Raw genomic sequence first — 27,551 nt, forward strand, 5'->3', positions numbered from 1 at the left:
TGGGGTTTTGGGGCTGGGGGTTTTGGGTCTGGGGGTTTTGGGGCTGGGGATTTTGGGGTTTGGGGTTTTGGGGCTGGGGGGTTTTGGGTCTGGGGGGTTTTGGGGCTGGGGATTTTGGGGCTGGGGGTTTTGGGGCTGGGGGTTTTGGGGCTGGGGGGTTTTGGGGCTGGGGGTTTTGGGGCTGGGGGTTTTGGGGCCGGGGGGGTTTTGGTCTGGAGGATTTGGGGCGGGGGGGTTTTGGGTCTGGGGGTTTTGGGGCTGGGGGTTTTGGGGCTGGGGGGTTTTGGGTCTGGGGGTTTTGGGGCTGGGGGGGTTTTGGGGTTGGGGGGTTTTGGGGCTGGGGGGTTTTGGGTCTGGGGGGTTTTGGGTCTGGGGGGGTTTTGGGTCTGGGGGGTTTTGGCTCGGGGGGGTTATTTTGGGCCGGGGGGTTTTGGGGCTGGGGATTTTGGGTCTGGGGGGGTTGTTTTGGGGTCGGGGGGGCTGTTTTGGGGTCCAGAGGGTTATTTTGGGGTCGGGGGGGTTATTTTGGGGTCGGGGGGGGGTGTTTAGGGGTCGGGGGGGTTATTTTTGGGGCCGGGGGGTTGTTTTGGGATCGGGGGGGTTGTTTTGGGGTCGGGGGGTTGTTTTGGGTCGGGGGGGTTGTTTTGGGGTCGGGGGGTTGTTTCGGGGTCCGGGGGGTTGTTAGGGGTCGGGGGGTTATTTTGGGGTCGGGGGGGGTTGTTTTGGGGTCGGGGGGGTTGTTTTGGGGTCGAGGGACCCCTCCCGCGCCCCCCCCGGTGGCCTCGGGCCAGCTCCGGGGTGACGGGGACAGATCCCAGCGGGACGCGGGGACACGGGGGGGGGACACGGGGACACGGAGGGGGTGAGGACCACGGGGACCCCCCCAAAAAGCCGCTGCACCCCCTCTGCCCCTCCCGAGACCCCCAAAATCCCCCCCCAGGACCCCCCCCCGCGCCCCCCACCCTTAATCCGCTGTTAATGAGGGTTCCCCACGTCCCCGGGCGCGGGGCCAGCGGTGCTGACGTCACCGCCCCAAAATCCATCCGGACCCCCCCAAAATCCATCCGGACCCCCCCAAAATCCATCCGGACCCCCCCAAAATCCATCCGGACCCCCCAAATCCATCCGGACCCCCCAAATCCATCCGGACCCCCCCAAATCCATCCGGACCCCCCAAATCCATCCGGACCCCCCCAAAATCCATCCGGACCCCCCAAAATCCATCCGGACCCCCCCCAAAATCCATCCGGACCCCCCCCAAATCCATCCGGACCCCCCCAAATCCATCCCCAACCCCCAAAATCCACCCGGACCCCCCAAATCCATCCGGACCCCCCCCCAAAATCCATCCGGACCCCCCAAAATCCACCCGGACCCCCCCCAAAATCCATCCGGACCCCCCCAAATCCATCCGGACCCCCCCAAAATCCACCCGGACCCCCCCAAATCCATCCGGACCCCCCCAAATCCATCCGGACCCCCCCAAAATCCTTCCTGATCCCCCCAAATCCATCCCCAACCCCCAAAAATCCATCCGGACCCCCCCAAAATCCATCCGGACCCCCCCAAATCCATCCGGACCCCCCAAATCCACCCGGACCCCCCCAAATCCATCCGGACCCCCCCAAATCCATCCGGACCCCCCCAAAATCCATCCGGACCCCCCCAAATCCAGCCGGACCCCCCCAAATCCATCCGGACCCCCCCAAAATCCATCCGGACCCCCCAAAATCCACCCGGATCCCCCCAAAATCCATCTCCACCCCCCAAAATCCATCCGGATCCCCCCAAAATCACCCGAACTCCCCCAAAATCCATCCGGACCCCCCCAAAATCCATCCGGACCCCCCAAAATCCACCCGGACCCCCCCAAAATTCATCCCCACCCCCAAAATCCGTCCTGACCCCCCCAAAATCCACCCGGACCCCCCCAAATCCATCCGGACCCCCCCAAAATCCTTCCTGACCCCCCAAAATTCATCCGGACCCCCCCAAATCCACCCGGACCCCCCCCAAAACAACCCAAAATTTGTTTTGCTTCTCAAATTTATTATTTACACGCCCCCAGCGGGGTGGGGGTCCCACCTCCCCCTCCCCAAATTGGGGTGACACGGGGGGGTCGCGTTTTTTTTTGGGGGGGGAGGCAGAACCGCCCCCTCCCCCTTGCTGGGGGGGGGATAAATAAGGTTGAGCCCCCTCCCCAAACCCCTCCTGGGGAATGAGGGGGGTCCCGGGGGTCTGGGGGGGGTCTGGGGGGGTTATTTGGGGCTGGGGGGTTGGTAGGGGTCGAGCAGGAGGGAGCTGAAGGTGTTGACTTTGTCCCCCCCCCGCACCTCGTGGGGCAGCAGAGGAAGTTTCACGATGTGGAAATCCTCGTAGAGATCTTCCATCTGTGGGGAGGGGGCGTCAAAAGACCCCCAGGACCCCCTCAGAACCTCCCCCCCAAAAAAAAAAACCCCCCCTGGGAAGGACAAAATCAGCCCCAGACCCAAATCCCGGCTCCTCTCCCGCGAATCTGGGCGGGGTTAAAGTGAATGAAATTCCTGGAATTCCTGGAATTCCTGAAATTCCCGGTTTTTGGAGCACCCCCCGGGTTCTCCCCAAATTGCTGCGGGAGGAGCTCCAGGTCCTGATTTCAGCCCTGGAGGGGTCCAGGACCCCAAAATTCCCCCAATCCTGAGCTCCTGAGGGGGGTCCCGGACACAAATTTCAGCCCTTGGAAATTGGAACTCCCCAAATGAGCCCCCCAAATCACAAATGAGCCCCCAAATCCCAATGAGCCCCCCAAATCCCAAATGAGCCCCCCAAACCCCAAATGAGCCCCCAAATCCCACCCCAAACCCCAACTGAGCCCCTCAAACCCCACCCAAACCCCAAATGAGCCTTACCTGGGAACCCAAGCCCCTCCTGAGCCCCCCAAATCCCACCCCAAACCCCTCCTGACCCCTCAAATCTCACCCCAAACCCCAAATGAGCCCCAAATCCCAACTGAGCCCCCCAAATCCCACCCCAAACCCCAAATGAGCCCCCAAATCTCACCCCAAATCCCAAATGAGCCCCCAAATCCCAAATGAGCCCCAACCCCAAATGAGCCCCCCAAATCCCAAATGAGCCCCCAAATCCCACCCCAAACCCCAACTGAGCCTTACCTGGGGACCCAAACCCCTCCTGAGCCCCCCAAATCCCACCCCAAACCCAACTGAGCCCCCAAATCCCACCCCAAACCCCTCCTGAGCCCCCAAATCCCACCCCAAACCTCTCCTGACCCCCCAAACCTTCTTGAGCCCCCCAAACCCCAACTGAGCCCCCCAAATCCTACCCCAAACCTGACTGAGCCTTACCTGGGGACCCAAACCCCATCTGCAACCCCCAAATCCCACCCCAAACCCCAACTGAGCCCCAAACCCCACCCCAAACCCCAGCTGAGCACTCCCCACCCACTCCACCCCCTCCTGAGCCCCCCAAATCCCTCCCCAAACCCCCAACTGAGCACTCTCTGCTCCCTCAAACCCCCCAAACCCCACCCCAAACCCCTCCCAAACGCCCCAAATCCCACCCAAACCCCTCCTGAGACCCCCGAATCCCACCCCAAACCCCTCCTGAGCCCCCCAAATCCCACCCCAAACCCCTCCCGAGCGCTCCCCACCCCCTCCCGAGCCCCCAGGCCCCCTCCCCCAGGGCTCAGGGGGTCTCAGGGGGGTCTCAGGGGGGTCTCACCTGGTCCAGGTACTTGGCCTGGATCTTGTGGCGAGCCTCACACATGCGGCAGGGCCGCAGGGGGTCGGGGAACACCAAATCCCACCCCAAACCCCAACTGAGCCTTACCTGGGCACCCAAACCCCCCAAATGCCACCCCAAACCCCTCCTGAGCCCCCCAAATCCCACCCCAAACCTCAGCTGAGCCCCCCAAATCCCACCCCAAACCCCTCCTGAGCCCCCCAAATCCCACCCCAAACCCAGGTGAGCCTTACCTGGGACCCAAACCCCTCCTGAGCCCCCCAAATCCCTCCCAAACCCCCCAAATCCCACCCAGGCCCCCTCCCCAGGGCTCAGGGGGGTCTCACCTGGTCCAGGTACTTGGCCTGGATCTTGTGGCGAGCCTCACACATGCGGCAGGGCCGCAGGGGGTCGGGGAACACCAGCTGGTTGACCACGATGTTGTGGGTGTCGATGCGGCACTTGGCCAGCTCCTGGATCAGCCGCTCCGTCTCGTACAGCGACAGGAACTCGGCAATGCACACACAGATAAAGGTGGTCTGCTCCTGGGGGGACACAGGGGACATTGGGGACATCAGGGGGGATTTGGGACATTGGGGACATTGGGGACATTGGGGACACAGGACAGGAACTCGGCAATGCACACACAGATAAAGGTGGTCTGCTCCTGGGGGGACACAGGGGACATTGGGGACATTGGGGACATTGGGGACATTGAGGACATTGGGGACATTGGGGGGATTTGGGACATTGAGGACATTGGGGACATTGGGGACACAGGGACAGGAACTCGGAGATGCACACACAGATAAAGGTGGTCTGCTCCTGGGGGGACATTGGGGACATTGGGGACATTGGGGACATTGGGAACATTGGGGACATTGGGGACACTGGGGGGATTGGGGACATTGGGGACATTGGGGACATTGGGGGGATTTAGGATATTGGGGACACTGGGGACATTGGGGACATTGGGGACATTGGGGGGATTTGGGACATTGGGGACATTGGGGACATTGGGGACATTGGGGGACATCAGGGACATCGGGGACATTGGGGACATTGGGGACATTGGGGACATTGGGGACATCAGGGACATTGGGGACATTGGGGACATTGGGGACATTGGGGACACAGGGACAGGAACTCGGCAATGCACACGCAGATAAAGGTGGTCTGCTCCTGGGGGGACACAGGGGACATTGGGGACATTGGGGACACTGGGGGGACATTGGGGACATTGGGGACATTGGGGACATTGGGGACATTGGGGACATTGGGGACACAGGGACAGGAACTTGGCGATGCACACACAGATGAAGGTGGTCTGCTCCTGGGGGGACATTGGGGACAGTGGGGACACTGGGGACATTGGGGACATTGGGGGGATTGGGACATTGGGGACACTGGGGGGATTGGGGACATTGGGGACATTGGGGGATTGGGGACATTGGGGACACAGGGACAGGAACTCGGCAATGCACACACAGATAAAGGTGGTCTGCTCCTGGGGGGACACAGGGGACATTGGGGACATTGGGGACATTGGGGACACTGGGGGGGATTTGGGACATTGGGGGGATTGGGGACATTGGGGATATTGGGGACATCAGGGACATTGGGGACATTGGGGACATTGGGGACATTGGGGACATTGGGGGCAATGGGGGGAATGGGGACATTGGGGGGATTGGGGACATTGGGACATTGGGGGGACTGGGGACATTGGGGACATTGGGGACAATGGGGACATTGGGGATATTGGGGACAATGGGGACATTGGGGATATTGGGGGGATTTGGGATATTTGGGACATTGGGGACATTGGGGACATTGGGGACATTGGGGGATTTGGGACATTGGGGGGATTTGGGACATTGGGGGGATTGGGGACATTGGGGACATTGGGGGATTGGGGACACTGGGGGGATTGGGGACATTGGCGGGATTTGGACATTGGGGACATTGGGGACATTGGGGACACTGGGGGGATTGGGGACACTGGCGGGATTTGGGACATTGGGGACATTGGGGGGATTTGGGACATTGGGGACATTGGGGACATTGGGGATATTGGGGACACAGGGACAGGAACTCGGCGATGCACACGCAGATGAAGGTGGTCTGCTCCTGGGGGGACATTGGGGACACTGGGGGGAGTGGGGGGATTTGGGACATTGGGGACATTGGGGACACTGGGGGGATTTGGGATATTTGGGACATTGGGGGGATTGGGGACATTGGGGACACAGGGGACATTGGGGGGATTGGGGACACTGGGGGGATTTGGGATATTGGGGACATTGGGGGGATTGGGGACATTGGGGACATTGGGGACACAGCTGCCATCCCCCAGGGCTCCCTGTCCCTGTCCCCATTCCTGTCCCTCTCCCCAGCTCTGTCCCCTGTCCCTGTCACCTGTCCCCTGTCCCCATTCCCATTCCCCTGTCCCCTGTCCCCAGCCCTGTCCCTGTCCCTGTCCCCAGCCCTGTCCCTGTCCCCATTCCTGTCCCTGTCCCTGTCCCCAGCCCTGTCCCCTGTCCCTGTTCTCTGTCCCCTGTCCCTGTCCCCTGTACCCTGTCCCCATTCCTGTCCCTGTCCCCATTCCTGTCCCTGTCCCCTGTCCCTGTCCCCAGGCCTGTCACATGTCCCCTGTCCCTGTCCCTGTCCCTGTCACCTGTCCCCTGTCCCTGTCCCCAGCCCTGTCCCTGTCCCTGTCCCCAGCCCTGTCCCTGTCCCTGTCCCCTGTCCTTGTCCCCATTCCTGTCCCTGTCCCCTGTCCCTGTCCCCTGTCCCTGTCCCCAGCCCTGTCCCTGTCCCTGTCCCCTGTCCTTGTCCCCATTCCTGTCCCTGTCCCCATTCCTGTCCCTGTCCCCTGTCCCTGTCCCTGTCCCCATTCCTGTCCCTGTCCCTGTCCCCTGTCCCTGTCCCCATTCCTGTCCCCTGTCCCTGTCCCCATTCCTGTCCCTGCCCCTGTCCCCTGTCCCTGTCCCCATTCCTGTCCCTGTCCCCTGTCACCTGTCCTGTCCCCTGTCCCTGTCCCCAGCCCTGCCCCGAGGGCCCTGTCCCTGTCCCCATTCCTGTCCCTGTCCCTGTCCCTGTCCCCTCTCCCTGTCCCCTGTCCCTGTCCCTGTCCCCATTCCTGTCCCTGTCCCCAGCCCTGCCCCGAGGGCCCCCAGCCCCATCCCCCGTGGGTTTCATTCCCCTCAGGAATGTGCACGGACTGGCTCAGCCCCATCCCAGTCCATCCCAGTCCATCCCAGTCCATCCCAGTCCATCCCAGTGCCCCCGGCCCCATCCCAGTCCATCCCAGTCCATCCCAGCCCCCCCAGCCCCATCCCAGTCCATCCCAGTGCCCCCCAGTCCATCCCAGTCCATCCCAGTGCCCCCGGCCCCATCCCAGTCCATCCCAGTCCATCCCAGTCTATCCCAGCCCCCCCAGCCCCATCCCAGTCCATCCCAGTCCATCCCAGCCCCATCCCAGTCCATCCCAGCCCCATCCCAGTCCATCCCAGTGCCCCCGGCCCCATCCCAGTCCATCCCAGCCCCATCCCAGTCCATCCCAGCCCCCCCAGCCCCATCCCAGTCCATCCCAGTGCCCCCAGCCCCATCCCAGCCCCATCCCAGTCCATCCCAGTGCCCCCCAGTCCATCTCAGCCCCCCCAGCCCCATCCCAGTCTATCCCAGTGCCCCCGGCCCCATCCCAGTCCATTCCAGTCCCATCTCAGTCCATCCCAGTGCCCCCCAGCCCCATCCCAGCCCCATCCCAGTCCATCCCAGTGCCCCCCAGTCCCTCCCAGTGCCCCCAGTCCATCCCAGTCCATCCCAGTGCCCCCAGCCCCATCCCAGTCCCTCCCAGTGCCCCCAGTCCATCCCAGCCCCATCCCAGTCCATCCCAGTGCCCCCAGCCCCATCCCAGTCCATTCCAGTCCCATCACAGTGCCCCCCAGCCCCATCCCAGTCCCATCCCAGTCCATCCCAGTGCCCCCCAGCCCCATCACAGTCCCTCCCAGTGCCCCCCAGTCCCTCCCAGTCCCTCCCAGTGCCCCCCAGTGCCCCCCAGTCCCCCCAGTTCCCCCCGTTCCTCACGGGGTCCTTGAACTGCTCGCTGACGGATCTGATCACGGGCAGCGTCTCCTCCAGTTTGGATGCGAGCTGGTCAGCGTTCATATCCCCCAGCCCCAGCATGTTACACATCTGTGGGGAGGGGGCACGGCCCTGAGACCCCTCCCCAAATCCCCCAGAGACCCCCCAAAACCCCCAGAGACCCCCAGAGCCCCCCCAAAACCCCCCCAAAACCCCCAGAGCCCCCCCAGAGCCCCCCAGTGTTCATATCCCCCAGCGTTCATATCCCCCAGCCCCAGCATGTTACACATCTGTGGGGAGGGGGCACGGCCCTGAGACCCCTCCCCAAATCCCCCAGAGACCCCCAGAGCCCCCCCAGAGCCCCCCCAAATCCCCCAGAGCCCCCCAGTGTTCATATCCCCCAGTGTTCATATCCCCCAGCCCCAGCATGTTACACATCTGTGGGGAGGGGGCACAGCCCTGAGACCCCTCCCCAAATCCCCCAGAGACCCCCAGAGACCCCCCAAACCCCCAGAGCCCCCCAGAGCCCCCCAAAGCCCCCCAGAGCCCCCCAGAGCCCCCCCAGAGCCCCCCAACCTGTGAGATGAAGGGGCTGATCTGGTTCTTGATCTGCATCAGGCGGCCCAGCCCACGCTCCAGAGCCCCCCCGAGCACCCCCAGAGCCCCCCCAGAGCCCCCCAAAGCCCCCCAACCTGTGATATGAAGGGGCTGATCTGGTTCTTGATCTGCATCAGGCGGCCCAGCCCGCGCTCGAGCCCCCCAGAGCCCCCCAGAGACCCCCCAGAGCCCCCCAAAGCCCCCCAGAGCCCCCCAGAGCCCCCCCAAATCCCCCAGAGACCCCCCAAAGCCCCCTCAGAGCCCCCCAAAGCCCCCCAAAGCCCCCCAGAGCCCCCCAAAGCCCCCCAGAGCCCCCCAACCTGGGAGATGAAGGGGCTGATCTGGTTCTTGATCTGCATCAGGCGGCGCAGCCCGCGCTCCAGAGCCCCCCAGAGACCCCCAGAGCCCCCCCAAAGCCCCCCAAAGCCCCCCAAAGCCCCCCAGAGCCCCCCAAAGCCCCTCAGAGCCCCCCAGAGCCCCCCAGAGCCCCCCAGAGCCCCCCAGAGCCCCCCAACCTGGGAGATGAAGGGGCTGATCTGGTTCTTGATCTGCATCAGGCGGCCCAGCCCGCGCTCCAGAGCCCCCCAAAGCCCCCCCAGAGCCCCCCCAGAGCCCCCCAAAGCCCCCCAAAGCCCCCCAGAGACCCCCAGAGCCCCCCAAAGCCCCCCAGAGCCCCCCAGAGCCCCCCAACCTGTGAGATGAAGGGGCTGATCTGGTTCTTGATCTGCATCAGGCGGCCCAGCCCGCGCTCCACGATGGTGGGGAAGTTGAGGAGCCGCAGCGTGTGCCCGGTGGGCGCCGTGTCGAACACAACCACGGAGAAATTCATCCCTTTCACCAGCCTGGGGGTCAGAAATACAGAAATTGTGAACACAACCACCGAGAAATTCATCCCCTTCACCAGCCTGGGGGTCAGAAATACAGAGATTGGTGTGTAAATACAGAAATTGGGGTGTAAATACAGAGATTGAGAACACCACCACCGAGAAATTCATCCCCTTCACCAGCCTGGGGGTCAGAAATACAGAAATACAGAGATTGTGAACACAACCACCGAGAAATTCATCCCCTTCACCAGCCTGGGGGTCAGAAATACAGAAATTACAGAAATTGTGAACACAACCACGGAGAAATTCATCCCTTTCACCAGCCTGGGGGTCAGAAATACAGAAATACAGAAATTGTGAACACAACCACTGAGAAATTCATCCCCTTCACCAGCCTGGGGGTCAGAAATACAGAAATTGGGGTATAAATACAGAGATTAGGGTGTAAATACAGAGATTGGGGTGTAAATACAGAGATTGGGGTGTAAATACAGAGATTAGGGTGTAAATACAGAGATTGGGGTGTAAATACAGAAATTGTGAACACAACCACCGAGAAATTCATCCCCTTCACCAGCCTGGGGTGTGAGAGGGTCAGAAATACAGAGATTGTGAACACAACCACTGAGAAATTCATCATCACCACTGAGAAATTCATCCCCTTCACCAGCCTGGGGGTCAGAAATACAGAAATACAGAGATTGTGAACACAACCACTGAGAAATTCATCCCCTTCACCAACCTGGGGGTCAGAAAGGGTCAGAAAGGGTCAGAAATACGGATTTTGAGAACACCACCACCGAGAAATTCATCAAAATTCATCACCAACCACCACCGAGAAATTCATCCCCTTCACCAGCCTGGGGTGATGAGGGGGGGTCAGAAATACCTGTGAGATTGTTGGTTTCTTGCAAATATTAAAATATATTGTATTGTATGGTATTATATTATATTGTATTGTGTGATATGATATGATATGATGTTATATTATATTATATTGTATTTTACTATATTATTAAGGTATTATATACATATATATTATGTACTTATTTTATACTATATGTTATGTTATTATATGTTATTATATTACACTATATTACATCATATTACATTATATATATATTATGATATTATTATATTGTATCATATCATATCATATATCATATATCATATGTCATACCTTATATTATATTATATTACATTACATTATGCTATATTATATTACATTATATTATATTACATTATATTATATAATATTGTATTTTATTATATTATTGAGGTATTATATTAATTATGTTATATACATATATATTATATACTTATTTTATACTATATGTTATGTTATTATATGTTATTATATTACACTATATTACATTATATCATATAATATATATATTATCATATTATATCATATATCACATCATATCAATATTATATGTTATTATATTATATTACATTGCATTACATAACATTATATTATATTATATTATATTACATAATATTATATTACATTACATTACATTACATTATATTATATTACATTATTATATTGTGTTATATTGTGCTAATTATATTACATTACATTATATTACATTATATTAATTGTATTATATTAAGTTATACTCTATTACATTGTACTATATTGTATTATATTATATTGTATTGTATTATATTAATTACATTTTATTACATTATATTATGTTACATTATTATATATTATATTTTATTACATTATATTATATTATATTATGTTATATTGTATTTTATATTATATTATCTTCTATTGCATTACATTACATTACCATTACATTATATTATATTATATTATAATAACTTTTAAATTGCATTACATTACATTACCATTATATTATATTATATTACATTATATTATATTATATTATATTATATTATATTATATTATATTATATTATATTATATTATATTATATTATATTATATTATATTATATTACATTATATTATAATAACTTTTTATTATAATAACTTTTAAACTCTATAAAAATTCCGTGCACCTCCTTTCCCACACGGGGACCCCTCAGGGGGTCACCACAACCCCCTGGACCCCTCCCCAAATTTCTGGGACCCCCAAACCTCCCCCACCTCACCTCATGACCTCGGCGTAGCTCATGGCCTCATCCCCCTGGACCCCTCCCCAAAATCCCGGGACCCCCCAAATTGCCCCCAGCTCACCTCATGACCTCGGCGTAGCTCATGGCCTCGTCCCCCCCCCTGACCCCTCCCCAAATTCCTGGGACCCCCCAAACCTCCCCCACCTCACCTCATGACCTCGGCGTAGCTCATGGCCTCGTCCCCCCCCCTGGACCCCTCCCCAAATTCCTGGGACCCCCAAATTGCCCCCACCTCATGACCTCGGCGTAGCTCATGGCCTTGTCCCCCCCCTGGACCCCTCCCCAAATTCCCGGGACCCCCAAAGCTCCCTCACCTCATGACCTCGGCGTAGCTCATGGCCTCGTCCCCCTGGACCCCTCCCCAAATTCCTGGGACCCCCCAGTTGCTCCCACCTCACCTCATGACCTCGGCGTAGCTCATGGCCTCATCCCCCCCCCTGGACCCCTCCCCAAAATCCCAGCCCCCCCAAATTGCTCCCACCTCACCTCATGACCTCAGCGTAGCTCATGGCCTCGTCCCCCCCCCCTGGACCCCTCCCCAAATTCCCGGGACCCCCAAACCTCCCCTACCTCACCTCATGACCTCGGCGTAGCTCATGGCCTCGTCCCCCTGGACCCCTCCCCAAATTCCCGGGACCCCCCAATTGCTCCCACCTCATGACCTCGGCGTAGCTCATGGCCTCGTCCCCCCCCCTGGACCCCTCCCCAAATTCCCGGGACCCCCAAACCTCCCTCACCTCATGACCTCGGCGTAGCTCATGGCCTCATCCCCCTGGACCCCTCCCCCTGGACCCCTCCCCAAATTCCCGGGACCCCCAAACCTCCCCTACCTCACCTCATGACCTCGGCGTAGCTCATGGCCTCGTCCCCCCCCCTGGACCCCTCCCCAAATTCCCGGGACCCCCAAACCTCCCTCACCTCATGACCTCGGCGTAGCTCATGGCCTCCTCCCCCTGGACCCCTCCCCAAATTCCTGGGACCCCCAAATTGCCCCCAGCTCACCTCATGACCTCGGCGTAGCTCATGGCCTCGTCCCCCCCCTGGACCCCTCCCCAAATTCCCGGGACCCCCAAACCTCCCCCACCTCATGACCTCGGCGTAGCTCATGGCCTCGTCCCCCTGGACCCCTCCCCAAATTCCCAGGACCCCCCAGTTGCCCCCACCTCACCTCATGACCTCGGCGTAGCTCATGGCCTCGTCCCCCCCCCTGGACCCCTCCCCAAATTCCTGGGACCCCCCCAGTTGCCCCCAGCTCACCTCATGACCTCGGCGTAGCTCATGGCCTCATCCCCCTGGACCCCTCCCCAAATTCCCGGGACCCCCAAACCTCCCCCACCTCATGACCTCGGCGTAGCTCATGGCCTTGTCCCCCTGGACCCCTCCCCAAATTCCCGGGACCCCCAAACCTCCCCCACCTCACCTCATGACCTCGGCGTAGCTCATGGCCTCGTCCCCCCCCCTGGACCCCTCCCCAAATTCCTGGGACCCCCAAACCTCCCCCACCTCACCTCATGACCTCGGCGTAGCTCATGGCCTCGTCCCCCCCCCTGGACCCCTCCCCAAATTCCTGGGACCCCCAAATTGCTCTGACCTCATGACCTCGGCGTAGCTCATGGCCTCGTCCCCCCCCCTGGACCCCTCCCCAAATTCCCGGGACCCCCAAACCCCCCTCACCTCATGACCTCAGCGTAGCTCATGGCCTCGTCCCCAAGGACCCCTCCCCAAATTCCTGGGACCCCCAAATTGCCCCCACCTCACCTCATGACCTCGTCCCCCTGGACCCCTCCCCAAATTCTCGGGACCCCCAAATTGCCCCCACCTCACCTCATGACCTCGGCGTAGCTCATGGCCTCGTCGATGCCGGGGAAGGCGCTCATGGCCTCCTGCATCATCTTCTTCCCCATGCTCAGCACGTTGTCTTCCTCGAAAAACTCATCGGGGAGCTCGGCCACGCCCAGGCTGGGGTCGATCTCCTGCGGGGAAAGGTGGGGAGGGGGCTTAGGGGGACCTTGGGACCCCTGGGAGACCCCCAGGACCTCCCCAGGACCCCCCTGGGACCCCCAGGACCCCCCCAGGACCCTGCTGGGGTCGATCTCCTGCAGGGAACGGTGGGGAGGGGGCTCAGGGGGGCCCTGGGACCCCCAGGACCCCCCCAGGATCCCCAGGACCCCCAGGACCCCCCCAGGACCCCCAGGACCCTGCTGGGGTCGATCTCCTGCAGGGAATTGTGGGGAGGGGGCTCAGGGGGGCCCTGGGACCCCTGGGAGACCCCCAGGACCCCCCCAGGACCCCCCCGGGACCCCCAAGACCCTGCTGGGGTTGATCTCCTGCAGGGAATTGTGGGGAGGGGGCTCAGGGGGGCCCTGGAACCCCCCCAGGACCCCCCCAGGACCCTGCTGGGGTCGATCTCCTGCGGGGAAAGGTGGGGAGGGGGCTTAGGGGGGCCCTAGGACCCCCCTGGGAGACCCCCAGGACCCCCCCAGGACCCCCCTGGGACCCCCGTTCCCCACTGGGGTCAATCTCCTGTGGGGAAAGGTGGGGAGGGGGCTCAGTGTGACCCCAGGACCCCCCCGGGAGACCCCCGGGACCCCCGTTCCAGGACCCTCAGGACCCCCATTCCCTGCTGGGGTCGATCTCCTGCAGGGAACAGTGGGGAGGGGGCTCAGCTTGGCCCCGGGACCCCCGGGAGACCCCCAGGACCCCCCTGGGACCCCCAGGAGCCCCCCCAGGACCCCCCCAGGACCCCCCTGGGACCCCCAGGACCCCCCCGGGACCCCCAGGACCCCCCCAGGACCCGCCCGGGACCCCCCTGGGACCCCCGTTCTCCACTGGGGTCAATCTCCTGCGGGGAAAGGTGGGGAGGGGGCTCAGGGAGGGCTCAGTGTGGCCCCAGGATCCCCCTGGGACCCCCAGGACCCCCCCGGGAGACCCCCAGGACCCCCCTGGGACCCCCAGGACCCCCCCGGGAGACCCCCAGGACCCCCCCAGGACCCCTCTGGGACCCCCGGGACCCCCCCTGGGACCCCCGGGAGCCCCCCGGGAGACCCCCAGGACCCCCCTGGGACCCCTGGGACTCCCCGTGAGCCCCCCAGGACCCCCCTGGGACCCCCAGGACCCCCCCAGGACCCCCCCAGGACCCCCGGGACCCTCCCAGGACCCCACTGGGACCCCCAGGACCCCCCCAGGACCCCCGGGACCCCCCAGAACCCCCCCAGGAGCCCCCCAGGACCCCCCCGGGACCCCCAGGACCCCCCCGGGACCCCCCCAGGACCCCCGGGACCCTCCCAGGACCCCCAGGATCCCCCTGGGACCCCCAGGACCCCCCCGGGAGACCCCCAGGACCCCCCTGGGACCCCCAGGACCCCCCCTGGGACCCCCGGGAGCCCCCCTGGGACCCCCAGGACCCCCCCGGGAAACCCCCAGGACCCCCTGGGAGCCCCCCAGGATCCCCCCAGGACCTCCAGGACCCCCCCGGGAGACCCCCAGGACACCCCTGGGACCCCTCTGGGACCCCCGGGAGCCCCCCGGGACCCCCCCAGGACCCCCCCCGGGACCCCCAGGACCCCCCGAGAGACCCCCAGGACCCCCCTGGGACCCCCAGGACCCCCCCAGGACCCCCGGGACCCCCGTTCCAGGACCCTCAGGACCCCCATTCCCTGCTGGGGTCGATCTCCTGTGGGGAAAGGTGGGGAGGGGGCTGAGGGAGGAGGCTCAGTGTGGCCCCAGGTCCCCCCTGGGACCCCCCAGGACCCCCCCGGGAGACCCCCAGGACCCCCCCAGGACCCCCCCAGGACCCCCCCGGGACCCCCCCAGGACCCCCCCAGGACCCCCCCTGGAGACCCCCAGGACCCCCCTGGGACCCCCAGGACCCCCCGAGAGACCCCCAGGACCCCCCCAGGACCCCCGGGACCCCCGTTCCAGGACCCTCAGGACCCCCATTCCCTGCTGGGGTCGATCTCCTGTGGGGAAAGGTGGGGAGGGGGCTCAGGGGGACCCCCAGGACCCCCCTGGGACCCCCCCGGGAACCCCAGGACCCCCCCAGGACCCCCCTGGGACCCCCAGGACCCCCCCGGGACCCCCAGGACCCCCCCAGGACCCCCAGGACCCCCCCAGGACCCCTCTGGGACCCCCGGGACCCCCCCAGGACCCCCCAGGACCCCCCCAGGACCCCCCCGGGAGCCCCCTGGGACCCCCAGGAGCCCCCCAGGACCCCCCCAGGACCCCCCTGGGACCCCCCCGGGACCCCCAGGACCCCCCTGGGAGACCCCCAGGACCCCCCAGGACCCCCCCCGGGACCCCCAGAACCCCCCCAGGACCCCCCCAGGACCCCCGGGACCCCCCCGGGAGACCCCTGGGAGCCCCCCAGGACTCCCCCAGGACCCCCCCGGGACCCCCAGGACCCCCCCAGGACCCCCAGGACCCCCCTGGGACCCCCGGGACCCCCCCGTGAACCCCCCAGGACCCCCAGGACCCCCCCGGGAGCCCCCCAGGACCCCCAGGACCCTGCTGGGGTTGATCTCCTGCGAGGAAAGGTGGGGAGGGGGCTCAGGGAGGGGGCTCAGTGTGGCCCCGGGACCCCCCCGGGACCCCCAGGACCCCCCTGGGACCCCCAGGACCCCCCCTGGGACCCCCAGGACCCCCCTGGGACCCCCGGGAGCCCCCCGGGACCCCCAGGACCCCCCGGGACCCCCCTGGGACCCCCGGGAGCCCCCTGGGACCCCCCCAGGACCCCCCCGGGACCCCCAGGACCCCCCCGGGAGACCCCCAGGACCCCCCTGGGACCCCCCCAGGACCCCCCCGGGACCCCCAGGACCCTTCCTGGGAGACCCCCAGGACCCCCCCGGGACCCCCAGGACCCCCCCAGGACCCCTCTGGGACCCCCAGGACCCCCCTGGGACCCCCAGGACCCCCCCGGGACCCCCAGGACCCCCCCAGGACCCCCCCGGGACCCCCAGGACCCCCCCAGGACCCCCCTGGGAGACCCCCAGGACCCCCCTGGGACCCCCCAGGACCCCCCCAGGACCCCCCAGGAGCCCCCCAGGACCCCCCTGGGACCCCCAGGACCCCCCTGGGACCCCCCCGGGACCCCCAGGACCCCCCCAGGACCCCCCTGGGAGACCCCCAGGACCCCCCTGGGACCCCCCAGGACCCCCCCAGGACCCCCCAGGAGCCCCCCAGGTCCCCCCTGGGACCCTCAGGACCCCCCCGGGACCCCCAGGACCCCCCTGGGAGACCCCCAGGACCCCCCCAGGACCCTCAGAACCCCCCCAGGACCCCCCCGGGACCCCCCCGGGACCCCCAGGACCACCCCAGGACCCCCCTGGGACCCCCCCGGGACCCCCAGGACCCCCCCAGGACCCCCCTGGGACCCCCAGGACCCCCCTGGGACCCCCAGGACCCCCCCAGGACCCCCCCGGGAGCCCCCCAGGACCCCCCAGGGACCCCCAGGACCCCCCCAGGACCCCCATTCCCTGCTGGGGTCGATCTCCTGTGGCGAAAGGTGGGGAGGGGGCTCAGCTCGGCCCCGGGACCCCCAGGACCCCCCTGGGACCCCCCCGGGACCCCCAGGACCCCCCCAGGACCCCCCCAGGACCCCCCCGAGACCCCCAGGACCCCCGGGAGCCCCGTTCCGTGCCCACCATGGCGAAGAGGTTCTCGTAGCCGGTGACCTTGGTGGGAACCTTGGAGAATTTCTGGTCGAAGGCGTCGGAGATGTTGTGAGCGGGGTCGGTGGAGATGATGAGGACGCTCTCGCGCACCCGGGACAGCTGCACGGCCAGGCTGCAGCTGGGGGCGGCACCGGGGGATCACCGGGGGATCACCGGGACCGGGGAGACCTTCACGGAGCCGGTGATCCCTTCCCGGAGCCGGTGAACCCTTCTCGGGCCTGGTGATCCCCCCGGTGATCCCTTCCTGGGCCCGGTGATCCCCCTGGTGATCCCTTCTCGGCCCGGTGATCCCTTCCCAGAGCTGGTGATCCCCCCAGTGATCCCCTCCCGGTGATCCCTTCCTGGGCCCAGTGTTCCCTTCCCGGAGCCGGTGAACCACCGGTGATCCCCCCAGTGAGACCTTCCCGGAGCCGGTGATCCCTTCCCGGGCCCGGTGATCCCCCCCCGGTGATCCCTTCCCGGGCCCGGTGATCCCCCGGTGATCCCCTCGGTGATCCCTTCCCGGAGCCGGTGATCCCTTCCTGGCCCGGTGATCCCCCCAGTGATCCCCCCGGTGATCCCTTCCTGGGCCTGGTGATCCCCCGGTGATCCCTTCCCAGAGCCGCTGATCCCCCCGGTGATCCCTTCCCGGAGCCGGTGATCCCCCCAGTGAGACCTTCCCGGAGCCGGTGATCCCTTCCCGGTGATCCCTTCCTGGGCCCGGTGATCCCTTCCCGGAGCTGGTGATCCCCCCGTGATCCCCTCCCGAGCCCGGTGATCCCTTCCCGGTGATCCCTTCCTGGGCCCGGTGATTCCTTCCCGGTGATCCCTTCCTGGCCCGGTGATCCCTTCCCAGAGCCGGTGATCCCCCTGGTGATCCCTTCCCGAGCCCGGTGATCCCTTCCCGGAGCCGGTGATCCCCCTGGGAGCCCTTCCTGGAGCCGGTGATCCCTTCCCGGAGCCAGTGATCCCCCCGGTGATCCCTTCCCGGAACAGGTGAGCCTTTCCTGGGCCCGGTGATTCCCCGGTGATCCCTTCCTGGGCCTGGTGATCCCTTCCTGGGCCCGGTGATCCCCCTGGTGATCCCTTCCCAAGCCCGGTGATCCCCCCACTGATCCCTTCCTGGGACCGCTGATCCCTTCCCAGCCCGGTGACCCCTTCCCGGAGCCAGTGATCCCCCTGGGAGCCCTTCCCGGAGCCGGTGTTCCCTTCCTGGGCCCGGTGAGCCCCCCAGTGATCCCCCCGGTGATCCCCCCGGTGATCCCTTCCTGGGCCCGGTGATCCCCCGGTGATCCCTTCCCAGAGCCGGTGATCCCTTCCCGGTGATCCCTTCCCGGAGCCGGTGAACCACCAGTGATCCCCCCGGTGATCCCTTCCTAGCCCGGTGATCCCTTCCCGGAGCTGGTGATCCCCCCGGTGATCCCTTCCCGGTGATCCCTTCCCGGAGCCGGTCCCAGCCCGGCCCCACCGGGAGCGTGTGAAACGCTGGGCTGTCCCCTCCGTGTGTCTCCGGTGGGCTCCGGTTCTCCCCCATGAGGGCTCTGCTGTCTCCGCCATCCCGGTACCACCGAGCCCGGTACCCCCGAGCCCGGTACCCCCGAGCCCGGTACCACCGAGCCCGGTACCCCCGAGCCCGGTACCACCGAGCCCGGTACCCCCCGGTTCATCCCCGCTTCCTCCTCCTCGGAGCCCCCGCTCTGTCCTCCGCGTCATCCCCAGCTCTCCCCGTTATCCCGACCGCTCCCCGTTATCCCGGTCCCCTCATCCCGCTCCCCTCATCCCGCTCCCCTCATCCCGGTCCCGGTCCCCGCCGCACCTGCACGTGGTCTTCCCCACGCCGCCCTTGCCGCCCACGAAGATCCACTTGAGGCTGCGCTGCTCGATGATGTTCGCCAGCGTCGGTTCCAGCGGCTCCACGTCCGGCGCGTCCTCGAACTCCTCCGGGGCCTCCGCCGCCCACCCGCCGCCCGCCGCCGCCGCCGCCGCCGCCATCTTCCCCGCGCCGCCGCCCGCCGCGCGCTGATTGGTCCGCGCGCCGCCGCGCCCTCCCTTCTTTCGCTTCCCATTGGTTGATTCACCCGTCAATCATCTCCAGGGGGCGGGGCGAAGCGGCGGGAGCCCCGCGCGTTGCCAGGCAACGCCGCCCCGCCAGCTGAGGGGGGGGGGGAATCTTATGACGTAACAAAACCGCGCCGCGGCGGCGGTCGCTCTGACGTCATCGGGCGGCGCCGGCGGCGGTGGCGGCGGACAAGATGGCGGCGCGCGGTGAGGACCGGGAGGCCCCGGAGGCGCCTTCGCCGCCCCCCCCGGGCCCGGGCGGCGGCGTCAACGTGTTCGCCAACGACGGCAGCTTCCTGGAGCTCTTCAAGCGCAAGATGGAGGCGGAGGAGCAGCAGCGGGAGCGCGAGGCGGCGGCGGCCGCGGAGGCATCCGGCGGCGGCGGCGGTGGCGGTGGTGGCGGTACCGGGCTCGGCTCGCAGCGCGGTGCTGAGGGCGCGAAGAGGAGCGGCGGCGCTCTCAGCTTCGTAAGGACGCGGCGGCCCGCGGGCTCCTCCCGGCTCCGCTCCCGCCGGCCCGGCCCGAACGCGTGAGGGGGGAACGGCCGGGGCCGCTCCCGGGGCCGCTCCCGGGGCCTCCCCGGGGCCGCTCCCGGAGCTCCTCGGTGGTGGCGGCGCCTCCCCGTGCGGTGCCGCTGCCGGATTCGCCGGTCCCGGCGCATTTTTCCTCTCCCCGGTTTTATTTTTCTCCCCCTCCCGAGGCGCTGCCGGTACCGGGGAACCCCCGGGGCGGATCCCGGAGCCTCCCCCGGGGGTCACGGCGGGGCCGCTCCCGGTAACGGGGCAGGTGTGTCCCTTCCCCAGGTGGGGCGGCGGCGGGGGGGCAACAAACTGGCCCTGAAAACGGGAGTGGTGGCCAAGAAGCAAAAGACGGACGAGGAGGTGAATTGGGGGCACCGGGAGGGGAAATTCGGGGGAACGGGAGGGGTTTGGGGGGACCGGGAGGGGTTTGGGGGCACCGGGAGGGGAAATTCGGGGGAACCGGGAGGGGTTTGGGGGCACCGGGAGGGGTTTGGGGGCACCGGGAGGGGAATTGGGGGCACCGGGAGGGGTTTGGGGGTCCCGGGAGGGGTTTGGGGGCACCGGGAGGGGTTTGGGGGCACCGGGAGGGGAAATTCGGGGGAACCGGGAGGGGTTTGGGGGCACCGGGAGGGGTTTGAGGGGTCCTGGATGGGAGTTTTGGGTTGGGATTTGGGGTTTGGGGGTCCTGGATGGGAATTTGGGGTCCCAGGAGGGGAAATTTGGGGTCGGGAGGGGAAATTCAGGGGGACCGGGAGGGGTTTGGGGGGTCCCGGGAGGGGTTTGGGGGTCCCGGGGGGGGTTTGGGGGCACCGGGAGGGGAAATTCGGGGGGACCGGGAGGGGTTTGGGGGCACCGGGAGGGGATTTTTGGGTCCCGGGGGGAGGATTTGGGGGTCCTGGGGGGGGATTTGGGGTCCCAGGAGGGGAAATTCGGGGGTCCCGGGAGGGGGAATTTGGGGTCCTGGAGGGGATTTGGGGGGTCCTGGATGGGAATTTGGGGTTGGGATTTGGGGTTTGGGGGTCTTGGAGGGGAATTTGGGGTCCTGGGAGGGGTTTGGGGGCACCGGGAGGGGAAATTCGGGGGCACCGGGAGGGGTTTGGGGGGTCCCGGGAGGGGTTTGGGGGGACTGGGAGGGGTTTGGGGGTCCCGGGAGGGGTTTGGGGGCACCGGGAGGGGTTTGGGGGCACCGGGAGGGGTTTGGGGGCACCGGGAGGGGAAATTTGGGGTCGAGAGGGGGAATTTGGGGTCCCGGGAGGGGTTTGGGGGCACCGGGAGGGGAAATTCGGGGGTCCCGGGAGGGATTTGGGGGGTTTGGAGGGAATTTGGGGGGTTTGGAGGGGGTTTGGGGGCACCGGGAGGGGTTTGGGGGTCCCGGGAGGGGTTTGGGGGCACCGGGAGGGGTTTGGGGGGTCCCGGGAGGGGGAATTTGGGGTCCCAGGAGGGGAAATTTGGGGTTGAGAGAGGGAATTTGGGGGTTGTGGAGGGGAAATTCGGGGTCTGGGAGGGGATTTGGGGTCCTGGGAGCAAAATTTGGGGTCGGGAGGGGAAATTTGGGGGTACTGGGAGGGAATGTGGGGTCCCAGGAGGGGAATTTGGGGGTCCTGGAGGGGAAATTTGGGGGTCCGGGAGGGGTTTGGGGGCACCGGGAGGTGAATTGGGGGGACCGGGAGGGGAAATTCGGGGTCGAGAGGGGGAATTTGGGGTCCTGGGAGGGGAAATTTGGGGTCTGGAGGGGAAATTCGGGGGGACCGGGGGGGATTTGGGGGCACCGGGAGGGGTTTGGGGGTCCCTGGAGGAGATTTGGGGGGTCCGGGAGGGAAAATTTGGGGTCGGGAGGGGAAATTCGGGGGGTCCCGGGAGGGGTTTGGGGGGGTCCTGGAGGGGTTTGGGGGCACCGGGAGGGGATTTGAGGGGACCGGGAGGGGAAATTTGGGGTTGGGATTTGGGATTTGGGGGTCCTGGATGGGAATTTGGGGTCCCAGGAGGGGAAATTTGGGGTTGGAAGGGAAATTTGGGGGCACCGGGAGGGGAAATTCGGGGTCCCGGGAGGGGTTTGGGGGCACCGGGAGGGGAAATTCAGAGTCAAGAGGGGGAATTTGGGGTCCTGGGAGGGGAAATTTGGGGTCGGGAGGGGAAATTCGGGGGGACCGGGGGGGATTTGGGGGGTCCTGGAGGGGATTTGGGGGTTCTGGAGAGGGATTTGGGGTCCTGGAGAGGATTTGGGGGGTCCTGGATGGGAATTTGGGGTTGGGATTTGGGGTTTGGGGGTCCTGGAGGGGATTTGGGGGTCCTGGATGGGAATTTGGGGTTGGGATTTGGGGGTCCTGGAGGGGAATTTGGGGTCCTGGGAGGGGAAATTCGGGGTCGAGAGGGGGAATTTGGGGTCCTGGAAGGGATTTGGGGGGTCCTGGATGGGAATTTGGGGTTGGGATTTGGGGTTTGGGGTTCTGGAGAGGATTTGGGGGGTCCTGGATGGGAATTTGGGGTCCTGGAGGGGATTTGGGGGGGTCCTGGATGGGAATTTGGGGTCCTGGAGGGGATTTGGGGGGTCCTGGATGGGAATTTGGGGGGTCCTGGAGGGGAATTTGGGGTCCTGGGAGGGGATTTGGGGGGACCGGGAGGGGTTTGGGGGTCCTGAAGGGGAGTTTTGGGTCCCTGGAGGGGATTTGGGGTCCTGGGAGAGGAAATTTGGGGTTGAGAGGGGGAATTCGGGGGTCCTGGATGGGAATTTGGGGTCCTGGATGGGAATTTGGGGTTGGGATTTGGGGTTTGGGGGTTCTGGAGGGGAAATTTGGGGTCGAGAGGGGGAATTTGGGGTCCTGGAGGGGATTTTGGAGTTGGGAGGGAGATTTTGGGGTCACGGGAGGCGAATTGGGGGGGTCCCAGGAGGGAATTTAGGGGTCCTGGAGGGGAATTTGGGGGTACCAGGGGGGATTTGGGGGTCCCAGGAGGAATTTGGGGTCCTGGAGGGGATTTTTGGATCCCGGGAGGGGATTTGGGGTTGGGATTTGGGGTTTGGGGGTCCCTGGAGGGGATTTGGGGTCCCAGGAGGGGAAATTTGGGGTTGGAAGGGAAATTTGGGGTCCCAGGAGGGGAAATTTGGGGTCGGGAGGGGGATTGGGAGTGATGGGAGGGGAAATTTGGGGTCCTGGATGGAAAATTTGGGGTCAGGATGGAAAATTTGGGGCTCCCAGAAGGGGAAATTTGGGGTCCTGGATGGGAAATTTGGGGTCCTGGAGAGGAAATTTGGGGTCCTGGATGGGAAATTTGGGACCAAGAGAAGAAATTTGGGGTCCTGGATGGGAAATTTGGGATCCTGGATGGAAATTTGGGCTCAAGAGGAGAAATTTGGGATCCTGGATGGGAAATTTGGGATCCTGGAGGGGAAATTTGGGATCAGGGGAGAAATTTGGGCTCAAGAGAAGAAATTTGGGATCCTGGATGGGAAATTTGGGGTCCTGGATGGGAAATTTGGGCTCAAGAGAAGAAATTTGGGTTCAGGGGGAGAAATTTGGGCTCAAGAGAAGAAATTTGGGATCCTGGATGGGAAATTTGGGATCCTGGAGGGGAAATTTGGGATCCTGGATGGGAAATTTGGGATCCTGGATGGGAAATTTGGGCTCAAGAGAAGAAATTTGGGGTCCTGGATGGGAAATTTGGGATCCTGGATGGGAAATTTGGGATCCTGGATGGGAAATTTGGGATCCTGGATGGGAAATTTGGGCTCAAGAGAAGAAATTTGGGATCCTGGATGGGAAATTTGGGCTCAAGAGAAGAAATTTGGGATCCTGGATGGGAAATTTGGGCTCAAGAGAAGAAATTTGGGATCCTGGATGGGAAATTTGGGCTCAAGAGAAGAAATTTGGGATCCTGGATGGGAAATTTGGGCTCAAGAGAAGAAATTTGGGGTCCTGGATGGGAAATTTGGGGTCCTGGATGGGAAATTTGGGCTCAAGAGAAGAAATTTGGGATCCTGGATGGGAAATTTGGGATCCTGGATGGGAAATTTGGGGTCCTGGATGGGAAATTTGGGGTCCTGGAGAGGAAATTTGGGGTCCTGGATGGGAAATTTGGGACCAAGAGAAGAAATTTGGGGTCCTGGATGGGAAATTTGGGATCCTGGATGGGAAATTTGGGGTCCTGGATGGAAAATTTGAGGTCCTGGATGGGAAATTGGGGCTCAAGAGAAGAAATTTGGGGTCCTGGATGGGAAATTTGGGCTCAAGAGAAGAAATTTGGGATCCTGGATGGGAAATTTGGCCTCAAGAGAAGAAATTTGGGGTCCTGGATGGGAAATTTGGGATCCCAGGAGGAAGAATTTGGGATCAGAGGGAGAAATTTGGGATCAGGAGGAGAAATTTGGGATCAGGAGGAGAAATTTGGGGTCCTGGATGGGAAATTTGGGGTCCTGGATGGGAAATTTGGGACCAAGAGAAGAAATTTGGGGTCCTGGATGGGAAATTTGGGGTCCTGGATGGGAAATTTGGGATCCTGGATGGGAAATTTGGGGTCCTGGATGGGAAATTTGGGCTCAAGAGAAGAAATTTGGGATCCTGGATGGGAAATTTGGGCTCAAGAGAAGAAATTTGGGTTCAGGGGGAGAAATTTGGGCTCAAGAGAAGAAATTTGGGATCAGGGGGAGAAATTTGGGCTCAAGAGAAGAAATTTGGGTTCCTGGATGGGAAATTTGGGCTCAAGAGAAGAAATTTGGGATCCTGGATGGGAAATTTGGGTTCTTGGATGGGAAATTTGGGATCCTGGATGGGAAATTTGGGCTCAAGAGAAGAAATTTGGGGTCCTGGATGGGAAATTTGGGCTCAAGAGAAGAAATTTGGGATCCTGGATGGGAAATTTGGGCTCAAGAGAAGAAATTTGGGGTCCTGGATGGGAAATTTGGGATCCCAGGAGGAAGAATTTGGGATCAGAGGGAGAAATTTGGGATCAGGAGGAGAAATTTGGGGTCCTGGATGGGAAATTTGGGGTCCTGGATGGGAAATTTGGGACCAAGAGAAGAAATTTGGGGTCCTGGATGGGAAATTTGGGACCAAGAGAAGAAATTTGGGCTCAAGAGAAGAAATTTGGATCCTGGATGGGAAATTTGGGATCAAGAGAAGAAATTTTGGCTCAAGAGAAGAAATTTGGGGTCCTGGATGGGAAATTTGGGCTCAAGAGAAGAAATTTGCCCTCAAAAGAAGAAATTCAAGACCAAAAAAAGCACCACAAAAATTCAGTAAAAATTTTGGGGGTCCCATGGGGGGGTCCCATTTCCATATCCAGGTGTGGGGGAGGGGAGGGGGTTCCTGGGTGCCCCCTCCCCGATTTTTTGGGGGTTTTTGGGGTGTTTTTGGGGCAGGTGCTGACGAGTAAAGGCGACGCCTGGGCCAAGTACCTGGCGGAGGTGCAGAAGTACAAAGCTCATCAGTGCAGTGACGACGACAAGACGAGACCCCTGGTCAAATAACAGCGGCCCCCCCCCCAAAATAACACCCTGATGGGAGACCCCTCCCCAAAAAGAAAAAATTCCTGAGGGGAGACCCCTCCCCACAAAAAAAATTTGGGTAAAAATCGCCCATTTCTTCCCCAAAAAAAATATTTTTAGGGTGGGGTCTGGGAAAAATTCTTCTAAAAAATAGCCCTGACCTCCCCACCCCCCAAAAAAATATTTGGGGAGGGGTCTTCACCTCACCCACCCACCCAAAAAAGGCTGAGGGAGACCCCTCCCCACAAAAAAAATTGGTGTTAAAAATTCCCCATTTTGTGGGGTGGGGTCTTGGAAAAATCCTCCTAAAAAAATCTGTGATGAAAGAGCCCTGACCCCTCCCCCAAAAAAATATTTGGGAGGGGTCTTGACCTCGCCCACCCACCCAAAATAACACCCTGAGGGGAGACCCCTCCCCACAAAAAAAATTTGGGTAAAAATCCCCTATTTCTTTCCCCAAAAAATTTATTTGTGGGGTGGGGTCTGGGAAAAAAAACTGCTAAAAAATCTCTGTTGAAGGAGGGCTGTCCCCTCCCCCAAAAAAATATTTGGGGAGGGGTCTTGACCTCGCCCACCCACCCAAAAAATCCCTGAGGGAGACCCCTCCCCACAAAAAAAAATCTGGTTAAAAATCCCCCCATTCCCAAAAATATTGGGGTGGGGTCTCGGAAAAATCCTAAAAAAAATATTTGGGGAGGGGTCTTGACCTCGCCCACCCACCCAAAATAGCACCCTGATGGGAGACCCCTCCCCAAAAAGAAAAAATTCCTGAGGGGAGACCCCTCCCCACTAAAAAAATTTGGGTAAAAATCGCCATTTCTTCCCCAAAAAAAATATTTTTAGGGTGGGGTCTGGGAAAAATTCTTCTAAAAAATAGCCCTGACCCCCCTCAAAAAATATTGATGGGGAGGGGTCTTGACCTCGCCCACCCACCCAAAAAAAGGCAGCTGAGGGAGACCCCTCCCCACAAAAAAAATTTGGGTAAAAATCCCCCATTTCCATCCCAAAAAAAAATATTTGTGGGGAAAAACTCTCTAAAAAATCTTGCTGAAGTAGCCCTGACCCCTCCCCAAAAGAATATTTGGGGAGGGGTCTTCACCTCGCCCACCCACCCAAAAAAAGGCTGAGGGGAGACCCCTCCCCACAAAAAAAATTTGGGTAAAAATCACCCATTTCTTCCTCAAAAAAAATTTATTTGTGGGGTGGGGTCTCAGAAAAATTCTCTAAAAAATAGCCCTGACCCCCCTCCAAAAAATATTGATGGGGAGGGGTCTTCACCTCGCCCACCCACCCAGAAAAGGCTGAGGGGAGACCCCTCCCCAAAAAAAAATTTGGGTAAAAATCGCCCATTTTTTCCCCAAAAAAATTTATTTGTGGGGGTGGGGTCTCAGAAAAATTCTCTTAAAAAATAGCCCTGACCCCCCTCCAAAAAATATTGATGGGAGGGGTCTTCCCTCGCCCACCCACCCAGAAAAAGGCTGAGGGGAGACCCCTCCCCACAAAAAAATTTGGGTAAAAATCGCCCATTTCTTCCCCAAAAAATTAATTTGTGGGGTGGGGTCTGGGAAAAATTCTTCTAAAAATAGCCCTGACCTCCCCACCCCCCAAAAAAATATTTGGGGAGGGGTCTTGACCTCACCCACCCACCCAAAAAAAGGCTGAGGGGAGACCCCTCCCCACAAAAAAATTTGGGTAAAAATTCCCCATTTCTTCCTCAAAAAAATTTATTTGTGGGGAAAAACTCTCTAAAAAATCTTGCTGAAGTAGCCCTGACCCCTCCCTAAAAGAATATTTGGGGAGGGGTCTTCACCTCGCCCACCCACCCAAAAAAAGGCTGAGGGGAGACCCCTCCCCACAAAAAAATTGGGTAAAAATCCCCCCATTCCTTCCCCAAAAAAAATACTTGTGGGCAAAAACTCTCTAAAAAATCTTTGCTGAAGTAGCCCTGACCCCTCCCAAAAGAATATTTGGGGAGGGGTCTTGACCTCGCCCACCCACCCAAAAAAAGGCTGAAGGGAGACCCCTCCCCACAAAAAAAATTTGGGTAAAAATCCCCCCATTTCTTCCCCCCAAAAAATTTATTTGTGGGGTGGGTCTGGGAAAAATCCTGCTAAAAAATCTGTGATGAAAGAGCCCTGACCCCTCCCCAAAAAAATATTTGGGGAGGGGTCTTGACCTCACCCACCCACCCAAAAAAAGGCTGAGGGGAGACCCCTCCCCACAAAAAAAATTTGGGTAAAAATCGTCCATTTCTTCCTCAAAAAAATTTATTTGTGGGGTGGGGTCTCAGAAAAAATTCTTCTAAAAAAATCTGTGATTAAATAGCCCTGACCCCTCCCCAAAAAAATATTTGGGGAGGGGTCTTGACCTCGCCCACCCACCCAAAAAAAGGCTGAGGGGAGACCCCTCCCCACAAAAAAAATTGGTTAAAAATTCCCCTTCCTCTCACCCTAAAAATATTGGGGTGGGA

The 27,551-nt window shown here is 60.9% G+C and overlaps 2 protein-coding genes and 2 long non-coding RNA genes across 9 annotated transcripts; 2 read left to right on the plus strand and 2 right to left on the minus strand.

Annotated features, from left to right (window-relative positions):
• Nucleotides 1-2,243: 2,243 nt before the first annotated feature.
• GET3 (guided entry of tail-anchored proteins factor 3, ATPase) lies at nucleotides 2,244-19,029 on the minus strand. The gene is made up of 7 exons (XM_058828579.1): nucleotides 18,840-19,029; nucleotides 17,015-17,162; nucleotides 13,200-13,348; nucleotides 9,092-9,242; nucleotides 7,807-7,914; nucleotides 4,065-4,262; nucleotides 2,244-2,390 (listed from the first exon to the last, which is right to left on the minus strand). Exons 1-7 carry the CDS (start codon nucleotides 19,013-19,015, stop codon nucleotides 2,259-2,261), a joined length of 1,062 nt encoding a protein of 353 aa, XP_058684562.1. The 5' UTR covers nucleotides 19,016-19,029; the 3' UTR covers nucleotides 2,244-2,258.
• A 202-nt stretch (nucleotides 19,030-19,231) lies between these two features.
• On the plus strand, nucleotides 19,232-25,203 carry TRIR (telomerase RNA component interacting RNase). The gene is made up of 3 exons (XM_058828580.1): nucleotides 19,232-19,548; nucleotides 19,885-19,962; nucleotides 24,956-25,203. Exons 1-3 carry the CDS (start codon nucleotides 19,276-19,278, stop codon nucleotides 25,061-25,063), a joined length of 459 nt encoding a protein of 152 aa, XP_058684563.1. The 5' UTR covers nucleotides 19,232-19,275; the 3' UTR covers nucleotides 25,064-25,203.
• Nucleotides 25,204-25,217: 14 nt separating this feature from the next.
• On the minus strand, nucleotides 25,218-27,544 carry LOC131574170 (uncharacterized). 6 transcript variants are annotated; one of them, XR_009276391.1, is made up of 6 exons: nucleotides 27,414-27,544; nucleotides 27,222-27,333; nucleotides 26,892-27,143; nucleotides 26,181-26,359; nucleotides 25,479-26,001; nucleotides 25,218-25,306 (listed from the first exon to the last, which is right to left on the minus strand). It is a non-coding gene; the product is annotated as an uncharacterized LOC131574170 (long non-coding RNA). The 6 variants fall into 6 exon arrangements; XR_009276394.1 differs by lacking the exon at nucleotides 27,222-27,333; XR_009276393.1 differs by having other exon boundaries at nucleotides 26,892-26,966; nucleotides 27,222-27,544.
• Nucleotides 25,318-26,664, plus strand: LOC131574171 (uncharacterized). The gene is made up of 2 exons (XR_009276395.1): nucleotides 25,318-25,445; nucleotides 26,527-26,664. It is a non-coding gene; the product is annotated as an uncharacterized LOC131574171 (long non-coding RNA).
• Nucleotides 27,545-27,551: the final 7 nt, after the last annotated feature.

This window comes from Poecile atricapillus (genome assembly GCF_030490865.1).
Source record: "Poecile atricapillus isolate bPoeAtr1 chromosome 39 unlocalized genomic scaffold, bPoeAtr1.hap1 SUPER_39_unloc_2, whole genome shotgun sequence".
In the NCBI taxonomy this organism is placed as follows: domain Eukaryota; kingdom Metazoa; phylum Chordata; class Aves; order Passeriformes; family Paridae; genus Poecile; species Poecile atricapillus.

Coding starts and splice junctions, on each gene's coding strand:
- GET3 (XM_058828579.1), bottom strand. CDS start 19,015: ATGGCGGCGGCGGCGGCGGCGGCGGGCGGCGGGTGGGCGGCGGAGGCC. Junction 7,915..9,091: donor TCAGCCCCTTCATCTCACAG/GTTGGGGGGCTC, acceptor CCCTCCCCACAG/ATGTGTAACATGCTGGGGCT. Junction 4,263..7,806: donor GCGAGCAGTTCAAGGACCCC/GTGAGGAACGGG, acceptor GTGTCCCCCCAG/GAGCAGACCACCTTTATCTG.
- TRIR (XM_058828580.1), top strand. CDS start 19,276: ATGGCGGCGCGCGGTGAGGACCGGGAGGCCCCGGAGGCGCCTTCGCCG. Junction 19,549..19,884: donor GCGGCGGCGCTCTCAGCTTC/GTAAGGACGCGG, acceptor TCCCTTCCCCAG/GTGGGGCGGCGGCGGGGGGG. Junction 19,963..24,955: donor AGCAAAAGACGGACGAGGAG/GTGAATTGGGGG, acceptor TTTTTGGGGCAG/GTGCTGACGAGTAAAGGCGA.